This window comes from Jaculus jaculus, chromosome 8 (assembly GCF_020740685.1).
Source record: "Jaculus jaculus isolate mJacJac1 chromosome 8, mJacJac1.mat.Y.cur, whole genome shotgun sequence".
NCBI classification, from domain to species: Eukaryota; Metazoa; Chordata; class Mammalia; order Rodentia; family Dipodidae; genus Jaculus; species Jaculus jaculus.
The window spans coordinates 101,641,586-101,664,656 of NC_059109.1; the positions used below are offsets into that span (position 1 = coordinate 101,641,586).

Consider the following 23,071-nt stretch of genomic DNA (forward strand, 5'->3'; position numbering starts at 1 on the left):
ATAACTTTTTTTTTCTGTTTTTGGCTGCTTTGCTGCTTTTTGTCTTTCCCAGCTGGCAAACTGGAAGTAATGAAATGGGCATTCACCTGGCCGCTGAGTTTTGTCTTATACTTCACTGTCCCCAACTGCAACAAACCGCGCTGGGAGAAGTGGTTTATGGTGACATTTGCTTCCTCCACACTGTGGATCGCAGCCTTCTCCTACATGATGGTGTGGATGGTGAGTGTGTAAAGAACCCACACACTGTACATGGGCGAGAGAGGAATCAGAATTGGGGTTACAGCGAGTAACCATCAGTCAGCTATAAGTCTCAAGTAATGAGCTATAAATTAGTTACAGAAAGCTGTTAGCAAGCCACCCTCTCAATCCATGGTCACAGCATTCATTCTGCCTGTTTACCTTCAGGCTGACTCGATTTGATGATTCTCAGCTAGGACTGGCTCTGTAGCTCTGATCCACACTACAGAATGGCTACATTTAGTTGAGGCAGCAGGCAGGGGCCACCTCTACTCCATGCATTCACTCTATATCTTTGGGCTGGTGGCTACGTGGGAAATCCTGCTGTCATGGAGACGAGTGAAAATGCTGGGTACCTCTTGGGGTCTTCACTTGAGAATGACTTACCATTACTGCCTTCCACAGCCCATTAACCAAGCCCCACATTTTGGGGTGAGGAACTGTGTCCTGATTGTATTGGAGGGACTGCAGAGTCACAGGCAAAGGACAAGTTGGAAAAGGCAAATCATGCTCAATCTAACCCATCTCCTGTCTGCCAAATCTTGGTTCTTCAAGCAATGAGATCATTACATTGGGTGACTGCTCATGGGTCCCTTCTGAGGCTAAAATAAAGATCCAATGATTGGCTAGGTGATGCAGCCATGCTCAAAATCAAAAAAAAAAAAAAAAAAGCTCTGCCCTAAAGTCATTTTAGGAAACCCAGACAGACAGAAAGCATTACTCATTTATGATGCTAGCTTTTAACTGGAAAGCAAGCCTAATTCATTAGAATTGGAATCAGGCAGAAATTAAAAGCATGACAAAATTATGCAAATCCAAATTAACCTTGCTTGAGTATTGGACAGAAAGGCAATATAAATTCAAGAGAATTAAATTTTTAAAAAGGTTCTGAAAAGATGATTTGAAAGTAATAAATTACAATGAAGTCAGACTTCTACCTAGCCTCAATACCACAAACAGATAATTTTTTTCATATTGTGAGATTTGTTAAGTAAGTGTGGTTGGTAAGGTATGAGCCGTGAAAGCCCTCCTGAGTGCAGAGCCTCTCACTTGTCCAGAGACACAACTGGGATACATTGGACCCCACAGCCATCAGGGATGAGCAGCTTCTCAGCGGCCATATCTTCAGATTTATCTACATTGAACTTGCTGAAGCCCCACTTCTCTGACATGTAGATCTCCTGGCAGCCAGGAAACTTGAGCTTGGCTCTGCACAGGGCCTCAATCACATGCTCCTTATTCTGCAGCTTGATGCAGATGGACATGATAATCTGCCCAATATGAACCCTGGCCACTCTACCCAGGGCCTTTCCAAAAGCACTCCCCCATACCTGTCTGGAGCCTAGACTGGGAATAGCATGAGATCAGCAATATGGATATCCACCAAAAAACTGTCCCCAAGGTCCTCTTTGCAACCTGGACAAGCAACAGTTTACTACATTACCAAGGAGGCGGCTGTTTGCAGCCATTGCACACCGGACCCCCATGAGGGAAGGAATCCAGTCAGCTTAACTGGCTGCTGGCAATTTTAAAAAAAAACACTGAAGTTTTATAGCTAGGGGCTTCTCCCTCACTGACACATTTGTTGAGTGCCATCTCTGGTCCAGGTTTGAGGTACCTCAAGATCTGAAATGCACTAACCATTGAGCTGACCAATCTGGGCTCCCCTTTGAAGGATATTCCAGTAAGACCCGAGAACAGAAGGAATAGTGAGGGAAAACACAAAGAAGCAGGGGACATGAGCTCAGCCTCTGAGGCCATCACGTCCCAAGAACCCCAGGCCCCGCCACAAACATCCTAGTACCAGTGGAAGAGCACAGCAGGCCAACCCCAGCTGAGCCGGGCCACCGCCCTGAGGGACGGAGCTGGAATGGAAAGGAAAACAAACTTTGGCCAGAATGTTGTAGCTCCATTTTACAAAGGCTCCTCAGAAGAAACAACAGACAAGTGTGGGGTTCAGCATCTCCCTTTCATCCCTGGAGACTGCTGGTCAGAAGCCCAAGGCCACCCCGGGAGTTAAATTCAGCACTGAGAGGAAGTGGGGAGCATTTTCTGGCTTGGTACGGAGCAAGCCCCATCTCAATGGACTTTGCTCACCGCCCCTCCTCCCCCACCCCACCCCTTCATCACTGGTCCAGGAGGAGCTGTGAGAAGAATGCACTCTTAGTGTGGTTTCCATTTCTCACAATGTTACAGAAAGTGAGGAAGCCCCAGTAACATCCTCAGATGCCCCAAGAGTTCCAGTCTTGCAAGTCTCGTGTCCTTAAGCCCACATACAAGGAATGTGTTTCTCTTCCTCTCTATTTTTCATTTGCTCCTGGCTCCATCATCCTGTTGCGACTGCTTGCTGCCCCATTGTCCTATCAGGAAATTGGAGGACAGTGATGAGCTCATCTACAACAAAAGGGGACATCTCAAGTGACAGCAGTCTATTCTTTGCAAGCTTCTTCCCGTATGAACTAAAGTGCTTCCCATTCAAATGAGCCCATCTGCCTGAGTTGGAATCCCACCTTCTGCCAGTTACCAGCAGCATGGACTTGGGCAAACACCTCCTTAAGCCCTCAGATGGGAATAGCAGAGCACTTAATCCACAGGGTTGTTTTAAGAATGAAGTAAGTTAAACTCATCATTTAGCCCGGTGCCCAAGTACTGAAAAGAGAAAGAAAAGCAATGATAGAGAAGATGAGGTTGACCAGCTCCCAAGTTTTCAGGAAGTGAGGGCAGGAAACACCAGCTATGGCTTTTCTGACAACACTAGAAGCTACCAGCCCCTTGTCACAGCTTGTCAACTCCTGTCACAGACCTGCTGGCGTGGCTGCTTATGTTCCCTGTCAGCCAGGATTCCTCAGGACCATCTTGAGTTCAAATATTTTGTCCCAATATTGTCTTTTCCCTGAAACCCTAGCTCTGCAAACTGCCTGCTTTACCTGGTAGGAACAAATGAATGGCTTTAGCCTTTCACTGGGAAGTCTGGGGTTCAGGTCTCATCCACACAATGCTTATGCCCCCCTCTGCTGGCATGGAGAGCAGATGTTGCCCCCCGCAGATGGTCTGGGTTGGAACTTTTCCTGCATCTTGATCTGAAGGAGTCTGGGCAGGTAGCTCACAGGGGTTGTTAGCTCACTGCCTCCTTCTGCTTCCTTCAGGTCACCATCATTGGTTACACCCTGGGAATCCCTGATGTCATCATGGGGATCACCTTCCTTGCTGCAGGAACCAGCGTGCCCGATTGCATGGCCAGTCTCATTGTGGCCAGACAAGGTGGGACCTTCATGAGCAGCAGGAACTGGGAGAGGAAGAAGGAAGGCCTTCCTACGGGGGGTGGAGGGTCCATATGGCAAGTAAGGGGTATCCGATCCCACATGGAAGGAGTGATGGGTGACTTCCATGCCAAGTTGGCCAAAAGACTTCCTGATTTCAGAGGAATGAGAGGAAAAGCAGAAGGTTCTACCTTAAGAGAGTACAGATGGTTGTCTAAGTAGCACTTACCTCCAGGCCATATTACCATCTGTTCACATTAAAAATAGGGCTGGAGAAATGGTTTAGTGGTTAAAGTGCTTGCCTGCAAAGCCTAAAGACCCATGTTCAACCTTCTAGGTCTCATGTATGCCAGACGCACAAGATGACACTGTGCAAGGTCACACATGCACACATAGTAGCACCTGCATCTGGAGTTCTGTTGCAATGGCTAGAGGCCCTTGCATGCCAATTCATTCTCCGTCCCTCTCTCTCTCTCTCTCTCAAAAAAAAAAAAAAAAAAAACAGTAATAAGCTGGGCATGGTGGCACACACCTTTAATTCAAGCACTTAGGGGGCAGAGGTAGAAGGATTGCAGACAGTTCAAGACCACCCTGAGAGTATGTAGTGAATTCCAGGTCAGCTTGAGCTAGAGATCCTACCTCAAAAAAATGTTTAGAATTAAATACCTGGGTTATTAAAAAGAAATAGTAATAAGGGGGCTAGGGAGATGGCTTGATGGTTAAGGTGCTTGCCAGCAAAACCAAAGGACACTGGTTCAATTCCCTAGTTCCCAGTAAATCCAGATGCACAAAGTGGCACATGTATCTGCAGTTCATTTACAGTAGCTAAGAGGTCCTGCTTTTCACACTCTGTGTGTGTGTGTGTGTGTGTGTGTGTGTGTGTACGCACTTCTCTCACAGTCTCTCAAATAAAGAAGTAAAATATTTTTAAATATTTATTTATTTACTAGAGAGAGAGAGAATAGGTGTACCAGGACCTCTAGGCACTGCAAACAAACTCCCGATGCATGTGCCACCTTTGCATCTGGCTTACATGGGTACTGGGGAATTGAACCTGGGTCCCTAGGCTTCACAGGCAAGCTCCTTAACTGTTAAGCCATCTCTCCAGCCCAAGTAAAATATTTTTTAAAATAGTAATAAGGGGGTAGAGAGATGGCCTAGCAGTTAAGTCGCTTGCCTGTGAAGCCTAAGGACCCATGTTCAACTCTCCAGATCTCACATAAGCCAGACACACAGAGTTGAGGCTAGCACAGGGTCGCACATGCTCACTGGGTAGTGCAAGCATCTGGAGCTCAATTATAGTGGCTAAGGCCCTGGCACACCAATTATCTGTCTATCTCTATCTATCTATCTATCTCTCTAAAATAAAAAAGTGATGAGTTTAACAGTAGCTAATTAACTGTACTGAGTGAGGCATTTTAGGCACATTCTCTTGTTAATTTAGTTTTTATTATTTATTTATTTATTTGAAGGAGAGAGATAGAATATGGATGGCCAGGGCCTCTTTCCACCACCAGCAGACTCCAGACTCATGGGCCACTTGTGCATCTGACTTTACCTGTAGGCTTTGCAAGCAAGTGCCTTTAGCTGCTGGGCCATCTCCCCAGCCCTTATCTTATTAATTTAAATAACTGAGAGGTAGAGACAATTGTGCTCCCATTTCATGGATAAGGAAACTAAGAAAGCAGGCTGACATGCCTAAAGTTTATTCACTGGCACCTCTCAAAGTGACAGTTGCTAGAGGCCAGTGTTCAGACTCTTCCTTGCTTCAAAACTAAGCTCACTTCCCTAGCTGAATAGTCTCAATGTGGCCATGACCTTCCTAGAATCCATTCTCACCAGTGCTTCATGAAGCTCAAAACTAAACATAGCCAGGTGTGGTAGCACACACCTTGTATCCAGCACTCAGGAGGCAAAGGTAGGAGGTTCTAGCAAGACTGCATAGTGAATTCCAGGTCAGCCTGGGCTAGAGGGAGACCCTACCTAGAAAGAAAAATATGTGGGGCTGGAGAGATGAGATAGCTCAGCAGTTAAAGTACTTACTTGCAAAGCCTAAGGACATAGGTTCAATTCCCCAGTACCCATGTAAGGCCAGATGCTCAGGTGCCACATGCATCTGTAGTTCATTTACAGTGGCTAGAGGCCCCGGTATACCCATTCTGTCTCTCCCTCTCTCACTCTTCCTTAATATTAAATAAATTTAAATTTAAAAAAAACATGGTGTCCTATAGATGTCCTCAGGAAATCCTACTGATGGCATTATCTTTATGCCACTCAATTCTTCATAAGCTATGAATACAGCATAGAACAGGTGGGAAATAATGATAAAATGTGAATTCACAAGTCATGATACATATGGTAGTGTTTATTCCTTCTAGAAGGGTGGCTTGGACCTTCCAGAACTCTTGGAACCATATGTGAACTTTTTAAAATTTTTTTAAAGTTTTATTTATTTATTTATTAGATACAGAGGGACAGAAGGAACAAGAGAGAGAATGGGCTCATACAAGCCTCTAGCCACTGCAAACAAATTCCAGATGCACATACCACAATGTGCATCTGGCTTACATGGGACCTGGAAAAAAGTGAACCTGAGTCCTTAGACTTTACAGGCAAGCACCTTAACTGATAAGTCATCTTTCCAGCCCCCATCTGTGAACTTTTTAATCACTAACATTGAATCGGTGATCACATGTGAAGACCAGTGATCCCTGTGTTTCTGTGTCTTGCCAAGTGTCTTTATTCATATCAAGAATGGGAGAGAGAATAAGATACATGATCCAGCAAAACTATTCTCTGGCCATCAGACCAGAGACTTGACCGAGTCCCACATGGGTTCCCTGCCCTGTGCTGGGGTCTACTCCCTCACCAGTGGCCTCTTGTTCTTGCAGGGATGGGGGACATGGCTGTATCCAACTCCATTGGGAGCAACGTGTTTGATATCCTGATCGGCCTTGGTCTCCCCTGGGCTCTGCAGACTCTGGCTGTGGATTACGGATCCTATGTAAGTGATTTGCCCCATAATTTTTCCTGAAATTCAGAACTATGCAGACTATGTGATCAGTGGCCCTGGCCACCGAGATGTTGTCTCTGGGTAAAGGAGACACATGTGAGCCATGCATGTGGAGACGTTCAGAACTCTAAAGTAGAGGTCAGCAACCTTTTTCTGTCAAAGTCAGGACAATAAGCATTGTCATAAGCCAGATGGTCTCAGACACAGCTGCTAACTCTGCCGGTGTAGCAAGTAGCCACAGAAAGTGTGGTAGTTTGAACACTTTATTTATAAAAACAAATGTGAATGTTTATAATTTCATGTCATGATACATTATTCTTCCTTTGATTTTTTTTCAACTATATAGAAATGTAAAAATCATTCTTAGCTCAGGAGCCACCCAGACCAGTGGGTGAATGATCTTTGGACACTGGATCCCATTTCCTATCCCCTGCCCTAGTATAGTTGTCCTTCTTCTGATTATAGATGACAATTAAGAGACACTTATAAGAGAGACACTGAAGAGGTGCTGTCGTGGATGGCAGTTTGAATAGGTGTCACCTATTGGCTGGTCACATGATTCCAAATAATCCTCCTAAATTCTGCAACCCAATGAGTGAAAGACTGTGTCAGTCAGCCCTTTTGGGTTGACACACATCAACAAAATTCGCAAGCCATATATATACATGCTTTCTGCCTGATATGTGTATGTGTGAGTGTGTGTATGTATATATCAGGCAGAAAGCATATTTATTGAGGGCTATTTCTTTCTTTGTGGTACTGGAGAAAAATCTTTTGTGGGTGATATCTTGGGGCCCATGAACATTCTTAAGTCTGACAGGAGTACTCACAGCACTCGATAATGTTACATTGACTAAAGTTGATTGAGTATATTGATTAAAATTGATTGTGGTGGAAGAGCAGTAGGAAAATGAATGCCACTAGACATTCCAAGAGGTCCTGTTTAGGCTTCCAGATCTTTCTGTGCTGGGACACACAAGAACTCAGGGGACACGTGGGAGATGTCTTTGAAAAGGGAGGTTCTCTGAAGTCTGGGGCATCAGGGAGGGCTGGTTAAGTGTTATGTTTCTTTTCCAAGAGCAGCTGTGGTAATTGAATTTCCAAGCCCAGGTATAGATCAAGCTTGCTAGATAGTCCTGACAAGCTAGTCCAACATGTCCCGTTGCTCCTCATGAACAAAACGCCATCAATCAGCAACATTTCAAGAACATTGATTGGTCAAGGCTGCCTGCTATGTCAACACCTGCTGTATGGAGGGTAAAATTACTCTTTTCTTTGTCAGAACAGCGCTCCAGGTGCTGTATGGCAGGCAACTCCAGAATCTCACGAGAGTAACCCAACAGTGATTTATTTCTTATTCTGATTCCACAGCAGACATCCTCGCTCTGACAGCTCCTGGGTACTCTTCCAAGCGGAGACTCGGGGGGTGAGGAGAGTCCCATCGTGTATGTCTTAGAGGCTGTCTTCTCTAGCCATGCAGACAGCAGAGAAAGCAAGGGCATGGGAGACAGTGCAGGTCAATCTGTGACACCATTCCATTGTCCAGATACATCACATGGGCTCACCTAGTTGCACAAAGGATCTGGGTCATTCATTTACTGTGTGACAAGAAGGAGGAAAGCCAGTGGCTGTGAGCTGGAGCGGGTTTATCCAGCCCCTTTACCTGGCTCACCCATGGCCCACCTCCCTTCTGCCAATGCATCGCTCCTATTGTCAAGAGGAAAGCAGTAGTATTGAGTGTTTAAGTTCACTCCTTAAGACTAGCTTGTCACTTTCTTAAAATACAAATATTGTCAATGTGAAAAGGTTCTCAAGGGGTTTGCCTACAATTGGATAATCTGAACTTTTTTTAAAAATATTTTAATTTATTTATTTATGAGAGACAGAGAGAGAGAGAGAATGGGCATGCCAGGGCCTCTAGCCACTGAAAACGAACTCCAGACACATGAGTCACCATGTGCCTTTGGCTTACGTGGGTTCTGGGGAGTTGAATCTGGGTCCTTGGGCTTCGCAGGCAAATGCCTTAGCCACTAAGCCATCTCTTCAGCCCAACCCTATGATAAAAATAGTGCATGTGCTTCATACAAAATTATAGCCCATCTTGGTAGGAGTAAATGCCAGAGCAACCCATGCACCTCACAATCCAGGAAGGAGTGAAAGAGCAGAGATGGACTGGAGACTCACACTCTCTTCAAAGGCATGCCTTTGACAAACCAAGGACCTCCTCCCATTGGGCCCCACCTCATAAGGTGTACACCATCCCCCAAGAGCACCATCCCATGGACCAAGACTTTAGCACATGGACATTTGGGGGACACTAGCTTAAGCTATATCACCCACTATGTTTATTTTTTATTTTACTGAGATAATAGGGTACACTGATGGAAGATAAAATCATAAGATTTCAACAACAACAAAAAAGCTAGAACTCATCCCCGAAGTAAACCTGGTCCTTTCACCAACTCTTCCTGATCAAACATGAGTATCAGACATGAAATTCCACCTCAACTAAGCATGCTGTCATCTCAAATAACCCCTAGTGTCCTCTCTTCCTCCCCGCTCTTTCTGACATTCTTCCAGTAGTATAAGGAATGGAAAGTGACCCATTAGTCTCCTGTCTATAATTCCCACAGCTGTGAAAATATTCCCTTTCCAGGTCCTGATATCTAGTGACAGGGTGACATCATGTAGTCAAAAATTCAAGTCCTATTAGGTGTTTGGACCAAACTCATGTTTTCCATCTGAAGATGACAGAATTGGGTCACTCTGGCCATTGTGTTGTAATTGTATGAAAACTGAGACCAGTCCTGCAGAGAAGGTCTCCTTCATCCTCGTCAGAAGGAAAACACAGGCAAGCCAGTCTGCTATGTGATCAACAGATATGCATGTGCATGAGAATCCTCTTAGGGGAAATCTTGGTTGTGGAGGTTCTATAGAAAAGTGTGTCACATTGCAATTTCATCCAAACATGGCTGTTTCCATAAGCCACTGCAAAAGAGAGAGAGAGAGAAAGAGAGAGAGAGAGAAAGATCTTTGTTTAACTCCAGAAATATAAACATCCAACATGGCCCTCACTTTTGAAAAAAAAAATAGCAATATAATCAATCATCAGTTCAAGGAGGGTGTTCATGAACTTCTGATTGATTATAGCTATATTTTACTTATACATGGAGGGAGGCAGGGGTCCAGCTCCATTCTTCTACATGTGGAGATTAGTGTTCCACTACGGTACATTAAAAATGAGATTTTGTTTTGAACTTGAAAGATTCCAAAGAAGTTCTAATTGGCTTATTCTTCAGTCTGATTCACAGCCATCTTGAAATTGTGATTTTATTGGTATTAAAGCTGTGAATTCTGGAAGTTTGTGTTCCATAAGTAGTGATAGTATTCCTGGTTTAGAAGTTTTCATCCTGGGATAGACTAGAATTTAAATATACACAAAACAGGGACAGGCCAGCTGCTAGCTGAAATATTAAAGTGGCAGTCATAAAGCCAGCTCAAATCCTAGCAACATGATTTAATATACACTTTTTTACTTATTTTCCTCAAATAATTAGCTTTCTTCTTAAGAAGATTTTCTCCCTTTCTCTCTCTCTCTCTCTCTCTCTCTCTCTCTCTCTCTCTCTCTCTCTCTCTCTTTCATGTATACATGTTCATATATGTGCTCATGCATGTGTACAGGGGTGTGTGAGTGTGTGTGTGTGTGCGTGTGTGTGTGTGTGTGTGTGTGTAGGCTAGAGGTTGATGGCATTGTCTACCTCAGTCACTCTCTACCTTTTTTTAATGATTGTTTATCTGAGACTTGTATTTGTGGTGGTGATCCTGAGTCACCAAGAAAATGCTGTTCTACCTCTTCTAGGATGAAATTTAAGTGTAGATCAGAATGAAATATTTTGTCAGAAGCAGATAATCATCTCAAGAAAGGGAGACTTTAGTCTTCTGGAAAACATTGCTTATACAGATATAACTCTTTGAGTAGTAATGTTGAACCAAAATAGTGGTGCAGAATTTCACTCAACTAAGTTGTACCTTTGGTTGCATGGAAACCAGCAGTCCATGGTGGAGTAGAAGGGTCCCCTTCCAGGGGTTCCTGTTCTTTCCTTCTCAGGGTAACCCCCAAGTGTCAGCTTAGATGTCAAAGGTGATCTCTCAAGCCTGGATCTGGTGTCACCTCCATGCCTTTCACCAGCCAGCTATGGGACAGGTTGGGTGTATGCAGAAAACGGGAGCATTCTGGGGAAAGGGGGGGTTGCTACCAGTGCAAAGACACTGAAGAAGTCTTATGTAAGAAGATAAGAAAGTCCAGGGGTGAGAGTGCAGAGTAAGGTAGACAAGAGGCCACACCAGTCCCCCAGGATGGACGGAGAACTCAAGTTTCATTCCAGACACAATGGTGCCCTGATCCTGTTCTCCAGATCAAGAAATCAAGGCCCGGAGTGGTCATAGCCCACAGGCAGAAAGGCAGAGAGGAGACAGGGAGAAGACCAAAAGATGCCAAAGCAGCCACCAGACACAGCAGCAGGCATGGGGTGTGGTGATAGGGGTGGAAGTTTAGGCTGGACCCATCCCTAAGCAGAGATCATTGCTGAAAGTTAAGGTGGGGTATGCTGAAGGAACCAGGAGAAAGCCCTCCTGACTCCAGATTTCCATCTCAAAGGCCCACAGGTGATGTGGAGCTACAGTTGTCTCTCTATTCCTGGGATGAGTGGATGGTCTTTTCTACTGTGGTGTAGCAGTTACCTTTTTGTTGTTGCTGGAACAAAGCACCCACCGAGAAGCAGCTGGTGAGAGGCAGGGTTTTATTTCAGGCTTGCAATCTCAAGGGGAAGCTTCATCCACATGGAGAAAACATGGTATGAGCAAAAAGCTGGCTCACATATATCAGCAGCAGGGGACAGCAGAAAGACTGGGCTGAGTTAGCTCTACACATCCAGTGGGCTGGACTAATAATAAACCTCACAACCCCCCCCCCCCCAGTGACACACCTCCTCCAGCAAGGCTCCACCTCCCAAAGGCTCACCAGCTGAGGACTAAGTAGGAGACTTAAATGTGAATACTTGACTCTACAGGGGATATTTTACACTCAAACCACCACAAGTGGGTTTCCGTCTCAGGCTAATGGACAGAGACTTCAGGGTCATGAGGATGGCCCCTTGTTCAAGCCCTTCTCTCCCTGGCTTTCATCAAGTTTCCTAAATGGCCAGTTCCCCAAGCCCAGCTGTTCTTGGAGGTATAACTAGGTAGCTGTGTGCTGAGATGAAGGGTCATTTGGGAAAATGGCACAAGTTCATGGGAAAGCAAACTTAGGACCTCACAGCCACAAGCATTTGTTTTGTCCTCACCTCCATCCTCAGCTATTCCCAAGAGAGGGGCTTCATTTCCTAGAGGATACTCAAGGGCCTCCTTCCACTTAGCATGGCAGTAACCCCAGGATATCCTCCATGTCTCTGACATCAGAATGTAGCAGCTTGTGTGGGTTTAATGGCCTCTGCCAGCCTCACAAGGGACCTGCCGGCAGTGCTGAAGTGATTTTCCATCTCATCCAGATGGGATTTCCAAGTCATAATTATGGGATAATTACCATCCAGACAGCTGTTCTGGGCCTGACATTAGGTTCAAACATTTGGCACTGAGAAAAGAATGTACTTTTACAGATTTTGACATTTTCTTACACTCTGTGGCTTGCTCAGAAGCCAACTAGTTACCTAAGTGCCCCAAATAAGAAATGCTTCTAAAAGTCAAAGTTTGGAAAATGAGTCCTTCTTGTCCCATTATGATGATGAACGTCTGTGCAGTGAGATGTAACAGAACTAAGAAATCAGCAGGCAGGCTCCAGGAACCCAGGGCACCATTCATGTTTCTAAGCTAAGGCTTAGAGAGGTGAAATAAATCTGAGAAGCAATGGCAGGAAGAAGAGTGTATTAGTCAGGGTTCTCTAGAGGAACAGAACAGATAGAATGAATTGTATTGAAAGGGAATTTATTGGATTAGCATATGGCAATCCAACAATAGCAGTTTGTAGGCCAGAGAGTCAAGGAACCCAGTAGCCATAAGACTGGATGCCTCAGCAGGCCCAATCCAACACCGAGGGCCTGGAGGCTCCCCACATAGCTGCTGGTCTTCAGTCAATGCTGGTCTTCAGTCCTCCCTGGTCTTCAATCAATGCTGGTCTTCAGTCGACACTGATCTTCAGTCCATGCTGGAAAACAGCTAGCAGCCCTGCCACCAGATGGGGAAAACGTATTCTTTTTTTCCCCCAGAGCTTCCTTAGATAAAGCCTGCCCCCTTCTGAGAGAGGCTCACCCTGGGGGAAGGACTTCCTTCTTCAGTTAATCCTTCCTGGAAGCAACCTCACAGACCCACTCAAGAAGAATGTTTGTGGATTCCTAAACAGATTAAGTTGACAACAAAACTGCCTGACTCTAGACTACATAAAAACCACAAGAAGGGATGACTAGAAATGTGAGCCCACACCTTCTGCTTGGTTCATTCTCTTTTGTTTTTGTTTTGTTTTGCTTTGCTTTTTTAACCAAGCATTAACTGAATACCTACTGTGCATTGAGATGCTAAGGTAAGCAAGATGGACAGTCCTGCGCTGCTGGAATTAGGGCCTGTGGAGGAGACAAGTTCCTCCCAACAGTCAGCCATGTGCAGCAGGGGCCAGGGAACCCAGACACCAGTAAGAACTTAATGCCTGTTCTGAAAAGCTGAGATTATCAGAGCAAGTTGGCAGAGAAAAGTGCAAGAACTTGTCCAAGCAGAAAGAACAACTTGTAGAAGACTGAAGGTCTCCCAAGGGGCAGAGCCTGTGGCTGGGGATAGAGTGCCGTGGGTGGAAAGTGGGAGAGTGGAGAGATGAGTGAAAGTAGGGACAGAGAGAGGTCACACCGCAAAGGGCAGAGTTAGGCATGGTGATGGGAAGAATGGAAAGTATTCCAGAGGGAGAGGTGTGCTCACATTGCCCTTCAGAAAAAAGATTGTGAAGCTGGGCGTGGTGGCGCACACCTTTAATCCTAGCAATTGGGAGGAAGAGGTAGGAACATTGCTGTGAGTTTGAAGCCAGCCTGAGAATACATAGTGAATTCCAGGTTAGCCTGTGCTAGAGTGAAACCCTACCTTGAAAAACCAAAAAAAAAAAAAAAAAAAAAAATGATTATGAGAATTATGAGAAAGGGTTGAAGCCAAACAAGACTGATGACATCAAGGCCAGATAGAAACCATTAGGAGTGGAGAATATGGACAGTGTGATGGTTTGAGTGTGTCTCTCTCCCCCAAGCTCAGGTGTTTGGAAGTTTGATCTTCAAAGTCTATTTTAATGGTATCTGGACATGAGGCCTTGAGAGGTAATTAGGATTAGATAAGGCCATAGGGTGGACCCCCATGGTTTCATGGTGTAATAAGAAAAGGAGGAGAGGGCTGGAGAGATGACTTGGTGGTTAAGGCACTTGTCTGCAAAGCCTAAGGACCCAGGTTCTACTACCTAGTACCCATTTAAGCCAGAGGCACAAAGTGGTACATGCATCTGGAATTTGTTTGCAGTGGCTAGCAGTCCTGGCATGCCCACATTCTCTTTGTTTTTCTCTCTTTCTCTCTCATAAATAAATATTTTTAAATATTTACTAAAAAAAGAAAATAAGGGCTGGAGAGATCACTTCAAAATTAAGGCACTTGCCTGCGAAGCCTAAGAACTCATGTTCAAACCTCTAGGTCCCATGTCTCTTTTTCTTTCTTTCTCTCTCTCTCTCAAAATAAATAAATAAAATTTAAAAACCATTAATAAAAAAAGAAAAGAATTGCAGGAGAGACTTGAGCCATCATAACTGCTCTGTCTTACCAGGTGACGCACCCCCACCCCACAACTCTGTCACTGTCCTAACACGACACAGCAAGAGACCCTCAACAGATGGCCAAGCAAATGCTGGTGCTCATGAACGTAACAGCCTCCAGAGCTATGAGCCTAAAAAAGTCTATTCTTTATAAACTAGCTGGCTTCGGGTATTTTGTTATGGCAATAGAAAGCGAACTAAAATGCTAATTGCATTGACTGTCGTGGCTTCTTTCATTCTTATAATTTATTTAACATTCTTATAAAAGTGCCAGGCAGGAAAGGCATCAGGCAGAGTAAAATGAAGTCTGGAGTTCAGTGAAAGCCCAGGTCCAAATGCAGGTGTGACCCTTCACCAGTATTGTAGCCCGGCTGAGTACTGTGACATCTGAACCCTGGTTATCTTACCTTCAAATGGGGAGAAAAAAAACTCACCTACTTATATCACAGAGTGTGCCCTGGAATTAAATGCATGCTGTGTCTGGGAGAACACACAAGAGAAAAGGGTACTTGGGAAGGCCAGCTGTCACCAACTTGTTTCTTTCTTATGGCTTGTTCTCTTTCTCAACTCAGTAAATTGTTTAAGGAAAGACATTTACTAACACCCAATGTAAAGCCAGAGATAGTAACATCCATTTGGAAGTGACATGCAGACAAATGTTAGAATTACCCAAATGTTAAAAAAGAAGAAGAAAAAGAAAAAGAAATGTGGGGCTGGAGAGATGGCTTAGCAGGTAAGGTGCTTGCCTGTGAAGCCTAAGGACCTGATTCAATTCTCCAGGACCCACATAAGCTAGATGCACAAGGGGGCACATGCATCTGGAGTTCACCAGGGCTGGAGGCCCTGGTGCACCCATTCTCTCTCTACCTCTTTCTCTCTCAAATAAATAAATAAAATATTTTTTAATTTCTTTTAAAAAAAAAAGAGAAAGAAATGTGGGCTGAACAGATGGTTTAGTGGTTAAGGTACTTGCCTATGAAGCCTCAGACCCAGGTTTAATTCCCCAGTACCCATGTAAGCCAGATGTACATGGTGGTGCATGCATCTTGAATTTGTTTGCAGTGGCTGGAGGCCCTGGCGATCCCATTCTCTCTCTCTTAAATAAATATATAATATTTTTAAAATGCAAAGCACTAGGGAAGCTGAGGCAGGAACATAGTGAGTTTGAAAGTAGCCTGGGCTACATAGTGAGAGCCAGGGAACAAAAAGAAGAAGAGGGGAGAAAAGGAAAAACAAAAAGGAGAAAAGGGGAAAGAACAGGGAAAAGGGAGTAAAGAAAAATAGAAGAAAGGGAATGAGAAAATACAAAGCAAAATGCAACATCTGTTCCAAGTTGGGAATAAGTTAGCAAAAATTCAAGACCTTCTTATTTTTCCAGAAGAATTCATTGATAGGATAGAGCTGAGCTCAGATCTTGGTTCATTCACCGATGCCTGAACTGCTACATGGGGAATCCAAATCTCTTTACTAGGGATCTTGGATCCCAAAAGCAGTAGGGCTCTGGGAACTGTTTTATGAGCAACATGAATACATGAAATTTGGTGTGAATGGGTCTCTGTGTGCACATCTGTACTAAAAACTATGCCTGTGCTGTGGGGCTATGTTCCTGTTAACTTTGGAAGCAGCCACCCTTCTGCTTCCTCTCTCACAACTTGCCAGAAAGGAACTGAAAAATAAGAAAATGCTTATTTCTGAAGGCCAGAAATGAAAACAACATTAAATGGCAGGACTGAACAATCTGCATTGTACCTTGGATCAGCATTGCCATTAAAACACACTGCATTGAATTTGTCACACATCACATGAGTGAAGCATCAGCCAGGGAAACAGTTCAACTCAGTACTGAGTTGAAAATCACAGGTAATACAGAAACGAGGAGGGTTTGTCTGACTTGGCAGATTCCCAAGAAACTAGTGCTGTTACTCTTAAGGACATTTTCCTCAGATGATGGAGATATTCTGTGACATGTATTCATTTTGTATAGTCATGATCTATTGGTTACTTTCTCATTGCTGGGACAAAAATTATTTTAAAGAAGGGAGAACTTACTTCAGCTTACAGTTCCTGGCTACAGTCCCTCATGGCAGGGAAGGGATGGCAGCAGAAGCTTGAAGCACAGCTGTTCACATGCAGTCCACAGTGAGGAGGCAGAGAAGATGAATGCTGGTTCTCAACCAGCTCTCTCCTTTGATACAGTTCAGGACTCTGACCCATGGAATGGTGCTGCCCACAGTTGAAGTGGGTCTTTCCACGTCAGTTAACCAATCAAGATAATCCCTCACAGACATGTCCAGAGGCTAACCTAACCTGGATCACCACTCAAAGGTGATTCTAGGCCCTGTCAAGTTGACCATCAATATGAACTATCACAGACAGGTTTCATAAAGACCTCTTCATTGAAGAATATCATGTGATTTGAGGGCTGGAGAGATGACTTAGTGGTTAAGGCACTTGCCTGTGAAGCCTGAATGCATGTTCAGACTTCCCGGTCCCACACAATCAGACACATAGTGACCCAAGCATGCAATGTCATACATGCACACAAGGGGGTACACAGGTCTGGAGTTCATTCACAGTGACTGAAAGGCCCTGGTGCACTCATTCTCTCTCTCTCAAAAATAAAAGAGTATCATCTAATCTGAGTATATTTTCCTTCTAAACTCCCTCTTTTCTCCTTTCCCCCACTCCTGCTACTCTTCTTCCTCATCTCATATAGCCCCACTTCTACTTTCATATCATATAAAATTATTTTATACATAAAATTTATAAACAGAGGCTGCAAATATTGCTCAGCAGTAGAGGTGCTTGCCTGCAAAGCCTAACAACATAGGTTAATTTCTTCAGGACCCACATAAAACCAGATGCACAAAGTGGCGTATGCATCTGGAGTTCGTTTGCAGCAGCTGGAGGCCCTGATGTGCCCATTCTCTCTGTTTCTCTTCTCTCTCTGCTTGTAAATACAGAAAAATATTTTTTAAAAAAATGTTTTTAAAAGAGAAAAGAATTGTTGACTCTTTAAAAAGCAAAGAGGACAACCTCAGATGTTGGTCCTCACCTTCCACCTTATTCAAGGCAGGGCATCTCATTGTTCAATATAACACTTACCAGGCTGGGTAACTCACAGTTTCCAGGAGCTTCTCCAGTCTCTGCCTCCCTTCTTGGGGTAGGTGCTCTGGGATTACAGGACCATGACAGCATCAGGCTTTATATTGGTTCTAGAAATCTGAACACTTGTGAATCAAGAACTTTATCCACTCAGCCATTTCTCTGGACCCATGGACTATCTTACCATATGCAAGTTGTGCCTCAACTAGAAAAAAAAAAAAACTTGGCATTCTCTACAAAGATCATCTTATAGCCAGCCTCCACCATGTTTGCTCTGTCTCTCCACTGAAATGTTCACGCTTGCTCCTTATCCCTAGCCTCCCTGCCACTCAACATACTCAGACACACGTGTTTGTTGTCATAGGCAGATATTCATTTAAACATGTGGGAATGAGGTGCTCGAAGGAGGAAACAGTGGAAACCTGGACATCTACCCTTGGGGGCATTTGGACTGGCTGGGGAGGAAAGATCACCTCATACACACAGACTCAGCAGGAGGAGATCAGCACCAGTCAGAGAGAGTTCAGGCAGGACGGGCAGAGAACAGGTAGGACAGGGTGAATATTCCACTTGGCTGGACTGGAGGTCCTGTGAGGGACAGGACTGTGCTGAGGTTGGAGAAGCGAATTGCTCTACTTTGGAAAAGTTCCAAGTGCCCAGCTGCAGAGAGCACTGCTAGGATGCAAAGTGGAGATAGGAGATCCTTCCCTAGCTGCCTTCATCATCTTGATTAATAGCTCTCCTATTGGCAGGGAGCCTCGTTTCATTGTGCTTTTGAATTATGAAGGAAATATGCACTAGTATCTCAAAACTGGAAGCTGCTCAGCTATCACTGGGAGAATAATGAACCAAACCATGGTACATTCATACTATCACCATATAAAAATAAATGAGCTATTAATAAAAACCTTGAAGGGATATTTTAACATTATACTGAGCAAGAGAATACTGATGCAAAAGACTGCACACTACAAGATTCCATTCAGATGAAGCTCTAGGATGACCTAAACTAACAAAAGCAGTGACTGCCTATGGGTGAGACTGGCAGGGAGGGCAACAAGAGAACTTTCTGGGGTATTATAAGTGCCCTGCATCATATTTGAGTTTACACACTATACTCTTTTCTCAGAACATATTGAATGAGACAATAATGATGTGTGGGTTTCATCAGATGAACATTGCATGTGAAAATAAGAGATATGAGTTAAAACTGAACACTGCTTAATGAGATGTAGATGGGAATGTTTAGGGCTGTAATAAGGTACTCTGGTATTTGCAGCTTACTTTAAAGTTCATTTAAAAATAACATGGCAGAATGTTTTGAGCTTTTTTGTGTGTAGCATGGTGTGGGTGTGTATATGTATGGTATATGAACATGTGTATGCAGATATGCATGTAAGGAAGCCAGAGAACAATGTTTGGTGTCTCGTCAGTGTGTTTCCTTGAGCTGAAGTCTCTCACTGAGTCTGGATCTGCTATTTTGAGTCACACTAGCTGACCAGTGAGCCCCAGCAATTCTCCGATCTCCACTTCCCACAGGTCTGAGTTACTTGACATGGGTGGTTATGCTCAGCTGTTTACATGGGTGCGAGGAAACTGAACACAGGGGAGATCAGGCCCTTTTGGGCCCTTATGCTTGCATGATAGGGAATATTAAGGAGAGGTCATATTGCTTCTGGAATATTACCTAGGAAGCAGTACCCATTGTCTTTCTGCTGCCAACTTTTCTCTGGCCAGTCTCCATTGGCTCACTGAGAGCTGTCTTGTTGTAGACCTTATATGACATGGTACCTCATAACCATTCATAATTTATTCATCAGCTACACGTTAAGCACCTGCTAGTCGGTGGAGGATATAGTAAGAATGGCGTTGCCCCTCATGGTGCCAGTAATTTAATAAGATGTTCACTAGGGAGCTAGATGAGAGGCCAGAAGGGGTAGGAACAGTCTTATCTCCATTCTAAACATCAGAAAACTGACATTTATGGAAGTTGAATGATGAATAAAGCAACTGAGAAACTAAGCAGAGATTTAAAAAAAAAAAAGTGGAGGAGCTGGAAAGATTGCTTAGTAGTTAAGGCTCTTTCCTACAAAGCCCAAGGACCCATGTTCAACTCTCCAGATCCCATGTAAGCCATATGCACAAAGGCGAGGCAGGTGCAAGACTGTACATGCCCACTAGGTGGCACAAGCATCTGAAGTTCAATTTCAGTGGCTAACGCCCTCGCACACCAATTTTTTTTTCTCTCTCTCTCTAAAAATAAAAATAAATAAAATAAATTAAGAATATAAAATAAAACAAAGTGGTGTCTGGGGGCTGAGGAGATAGTCTTGAGGTGAAGGGCCTTTGCCGCTTTAACATGAGGGCCTGTAACCCCAGAACCCATGTAAAAAGCTTAGCATAGCCATGCATATCTATAACCCTCATCTGCTGGGAGGTCGGCCTGTGAATTGCTGGGGCTCAATGGCTGGGGGAGGGGGAGATCCATGTCAAAGAAGTATGTGAAAGCCAGGCATGGTGGTGCATGCCTTTAATCCCAGCACTCAGGAGGCAGAGGTAGGAGGACCACTGTGAGTTTGAGGCCACCCTGAGACTACATAGTGAATTCTAGGTCAGCCTGTACTAGAGTGAGACCCTACCTTGAAAAACCAAAAAATAATTATGTGGATGAGCAATAGAGAAGGGCACACCAAGTTCTCTGGTCTCTGCACTCACATGCATGAGTGCATCTGCACACACATACATACAGACATGTGCACATGCACACACGCATGCATACACCACACCACACATACTACACACACACACATACACATGTTTACACCACACCACTCATACTGTAAACACATATGCATACACCACACCATATATACTGTATACACACATGGATACACCATACCACACATACTATACACACACATGCTTAAACCACACATACTGTGTACACACATGGATACGCCACACCACACATACTACACACACACATGCTTATACCACACCACACATACAACATACACACACATGGATACACCACACCACACATACTACACACACATATACACACATCACACACATGCACCCACACATCAAACAAGAGAAGAGAAGGAGCATCTGAAGCCTGTGCCTGAAGTTTGGGATTAGCTGACTTTTTTTGTAAATGAGAAGAGAACAAGCTTGTAAGCTTTGTGATCAGTCAAAACTAGTCAGTTCTAATGAAGCAGAATGTCAAAAGCCATTGACAATGTATAAATGAGTGAGCCAAGTTGCAATAAAACTTAATGTACAAGAACAGAGAATGGAGCAAGATTTGATTCAAGAACTATAGTTCACTGACCCAAACCACCCATAGTCTCCAAGGGGAGATTTTTTAAAATATTTTATTTTTATTTATTTGAGACCGAAAAAATATATATATATATATATATATGAATGAGAGAGAGAGAGAGAGAATGGGTATGCATCTGGCTTACATGGGTCCCAGAGAATTGAACCTGGGTCCGTTGGCTTTGCAGGCAAGCACCTTAACCACTAGGTCTTCTCTAAGCAAATGAAGGGCCTCTAATTCCTGGCTGCCATGTTTGTGTCAAGGCATCAGGATCAGCCATTGAGGAATAAATACAGGCTGTATAAGAGCTCAGTTCTCTAATAGTGAAAAATAAAATAAAATAAAGCAATACTACCAAAGGGAGACTGCAATAAAAAAAATTTTAAAAAAGTAGAAAACTCTCAGAAGCCCCACAAAAGAATTTGTTGTGTTTTATCTTTGAAGCCAGAAACAGAATTTTTAGCCACAGAATTCCTTGAGGCTTTGTGTGAATGTAAGAAGAGTAAAGTTCAAAGCCTGGGTGTAATGTGATTCATTTGAGAAAGGATTAGCCAGAGAGAATCATCCTACTGGGATCATGGCTCTCCTTCCCTGGTCCTTGGTTTGTTAAGGGTAAGAAATCACTTTGTTCAGTTCTTGTTGCTGACTAGGATTCAACCCTAGAGCTCAGACGGCAAGCAAGACTGGGAACACGTCACCCTCACTCTAAGAAAAATCCACGCAATGTTGAAAATTCAGAGCTCAAAGGATTCCTGAGTGTTTGCTCGGTTTCTAGTGCTCAAGCACCGCCTCAGAAGTGTGCAACCAGGACAGCCTCAGAGCCAGTTCCTGTCTCTACTTCAGGCCCCATGAAGCTCCGAGGAATCCTCTCATCGTGTCCAACACAGCAAAGGGTACATGTGAGGCCATTATAGAGTCAGTGTGGGTAGCATACTTAGAAAAAAAAAATCTTTTTTTTTTTTTTTTTTGATGGTTTCACTATGTAGCTCAGGCTGGCCTCAAACTCACAGTTGTCCTGTCCTAGCTTTCTGGGTACTGGGATTACAGGTATGGGCCAACACTCCCAGCAAGAGAGACTTTTAAAGAATGATGCATTTCTGACACTGTCCTCTTTATACAAACCTGCTGATGAGAGTAAGTCTTTCCACATCAGCTGCAGTGACTTAAATGTAAAATCCTCTTCCACCTCCAGCCTCATGTGTTTGTGATTAAACCTCATGCTTAACCCCCAGCTGGTGGAGCCTTTGAGAGTTAAAGCCTTGCTGGAGAAGGTGTGTGACTGGAGCTGGCCTTGGGGTATTATAGCCCAGCCCCTTCTGCCACAGTTAGCTCACTCTGTTTCCTGCTGATGTGGGGATGTGATGCACACTGTCTACTCCTACCATGCTCCCCACCACCACCACCACCAGCAGCCACACACAATGATGAAGCTTCCCCTCAAAACTTTAAGCCAGAAATCAGCCCTTTCTTTTTTTTTCTATTTTCTATTTATTTATTTATTTGAGAGTGACAGACAGAAAAAGAGGAAGAAGGGTTTGGGGGGGAGCAGGAGAATGGGAGCACCAGGGCCTCCAGCCACTGCAAACAAACTCCAGACACATGCACCCCCTTGTGCATCTAGCTAACGTGGGTCCTGGGGAATTGAGCCTCAAGCAGGGATCCTTAGGCTTCACAGGCAAGCTCTTAACCACTAAGCCATCACCCCAGGCCCAGCCCTTTCTTTTATAAACTGTTTACAATCAGGTGTTCTGTTCCAACAGCAGGATGGTAACTGCTATACCAGCCCATCTGGAATGGGCAGATCCTCCATTTTTCTTCTTCAAATGAACAAAATTGCTTTCATGTCAAGAGTTACAACTTGATTCCTCCTGTATTCTCAAGAAGCCTTTGTGTGGCTGGGAACCACTTCCCAATCATGATGGATTTACAGAGATGGCCAGCATAGTGAGGGGTTGTATGAGTTGATTAAGGGCTGGGGAAATGGCTTAGCAGTTAAAGCCTTGCCTGGAAAGCCAAAGGACCCAGGTTTGATTCCCCAGGACCCACATTAGCCAGATGCACAAGGAGGTGCACACGTCTGGAGTATGTCTGCAGTGGCTGGAGGCCCTGGTGGCCCCATATTCTCTCTCTCTCTCTCTCTCTTTCTCTCTCTCTCGCTCTTGCTCTCTCTTTCTCTGTGTCAAATGAATAAATAAAAATCAAAATTTTTTTAAATGTACCTGTTATGCCAAGCTAGAAGGAAAGCAAGTTTATTTAGCATACCACAAAGACAACACTATGAATGGCAGTCATAGCAAAACTGCCC

General features: G+C 44.1%; 1 protein-coding gene and 1 non-coding gene across 2 annotated transcripts in view; one reads left to right on the top strand and one right to left on the bottom strand.

The window, feature by feature from the left end:
• The window catches only part of Slc24a3 (solute carrier family 24 member 3), a 558,530-nt gene that overhangs the window by 527,145 nt on the left and 8,314 nt on the right, over positions 1 to 23,071 (top strand). The window contains exons 13-15 of the mRNA XM_004668736.3: positions 53 to 219; positions 3,384 to 3,498; positions 6,389 to 6,501. Coding sequence (XP_004668793.2) covers positions 53 to 219; positions 3,384 to 3,498; positions 6,389 to 6,501 — 395 coding nt within the window. The remainder of the gene's footprint in view (positions 1 to 52; positions 220 to 3,383; positions 3,499 to 6,388; positions 6,502 to 23,071) is intronic.
• Positions 1,627 to 1,759, bottom strand: LOC123463197. The gene has a single exon (XR_006638790.1). It is a non-coding gene; the product is annotated as a small nucleolar RNA SNORA70 (small nucleolar RNA).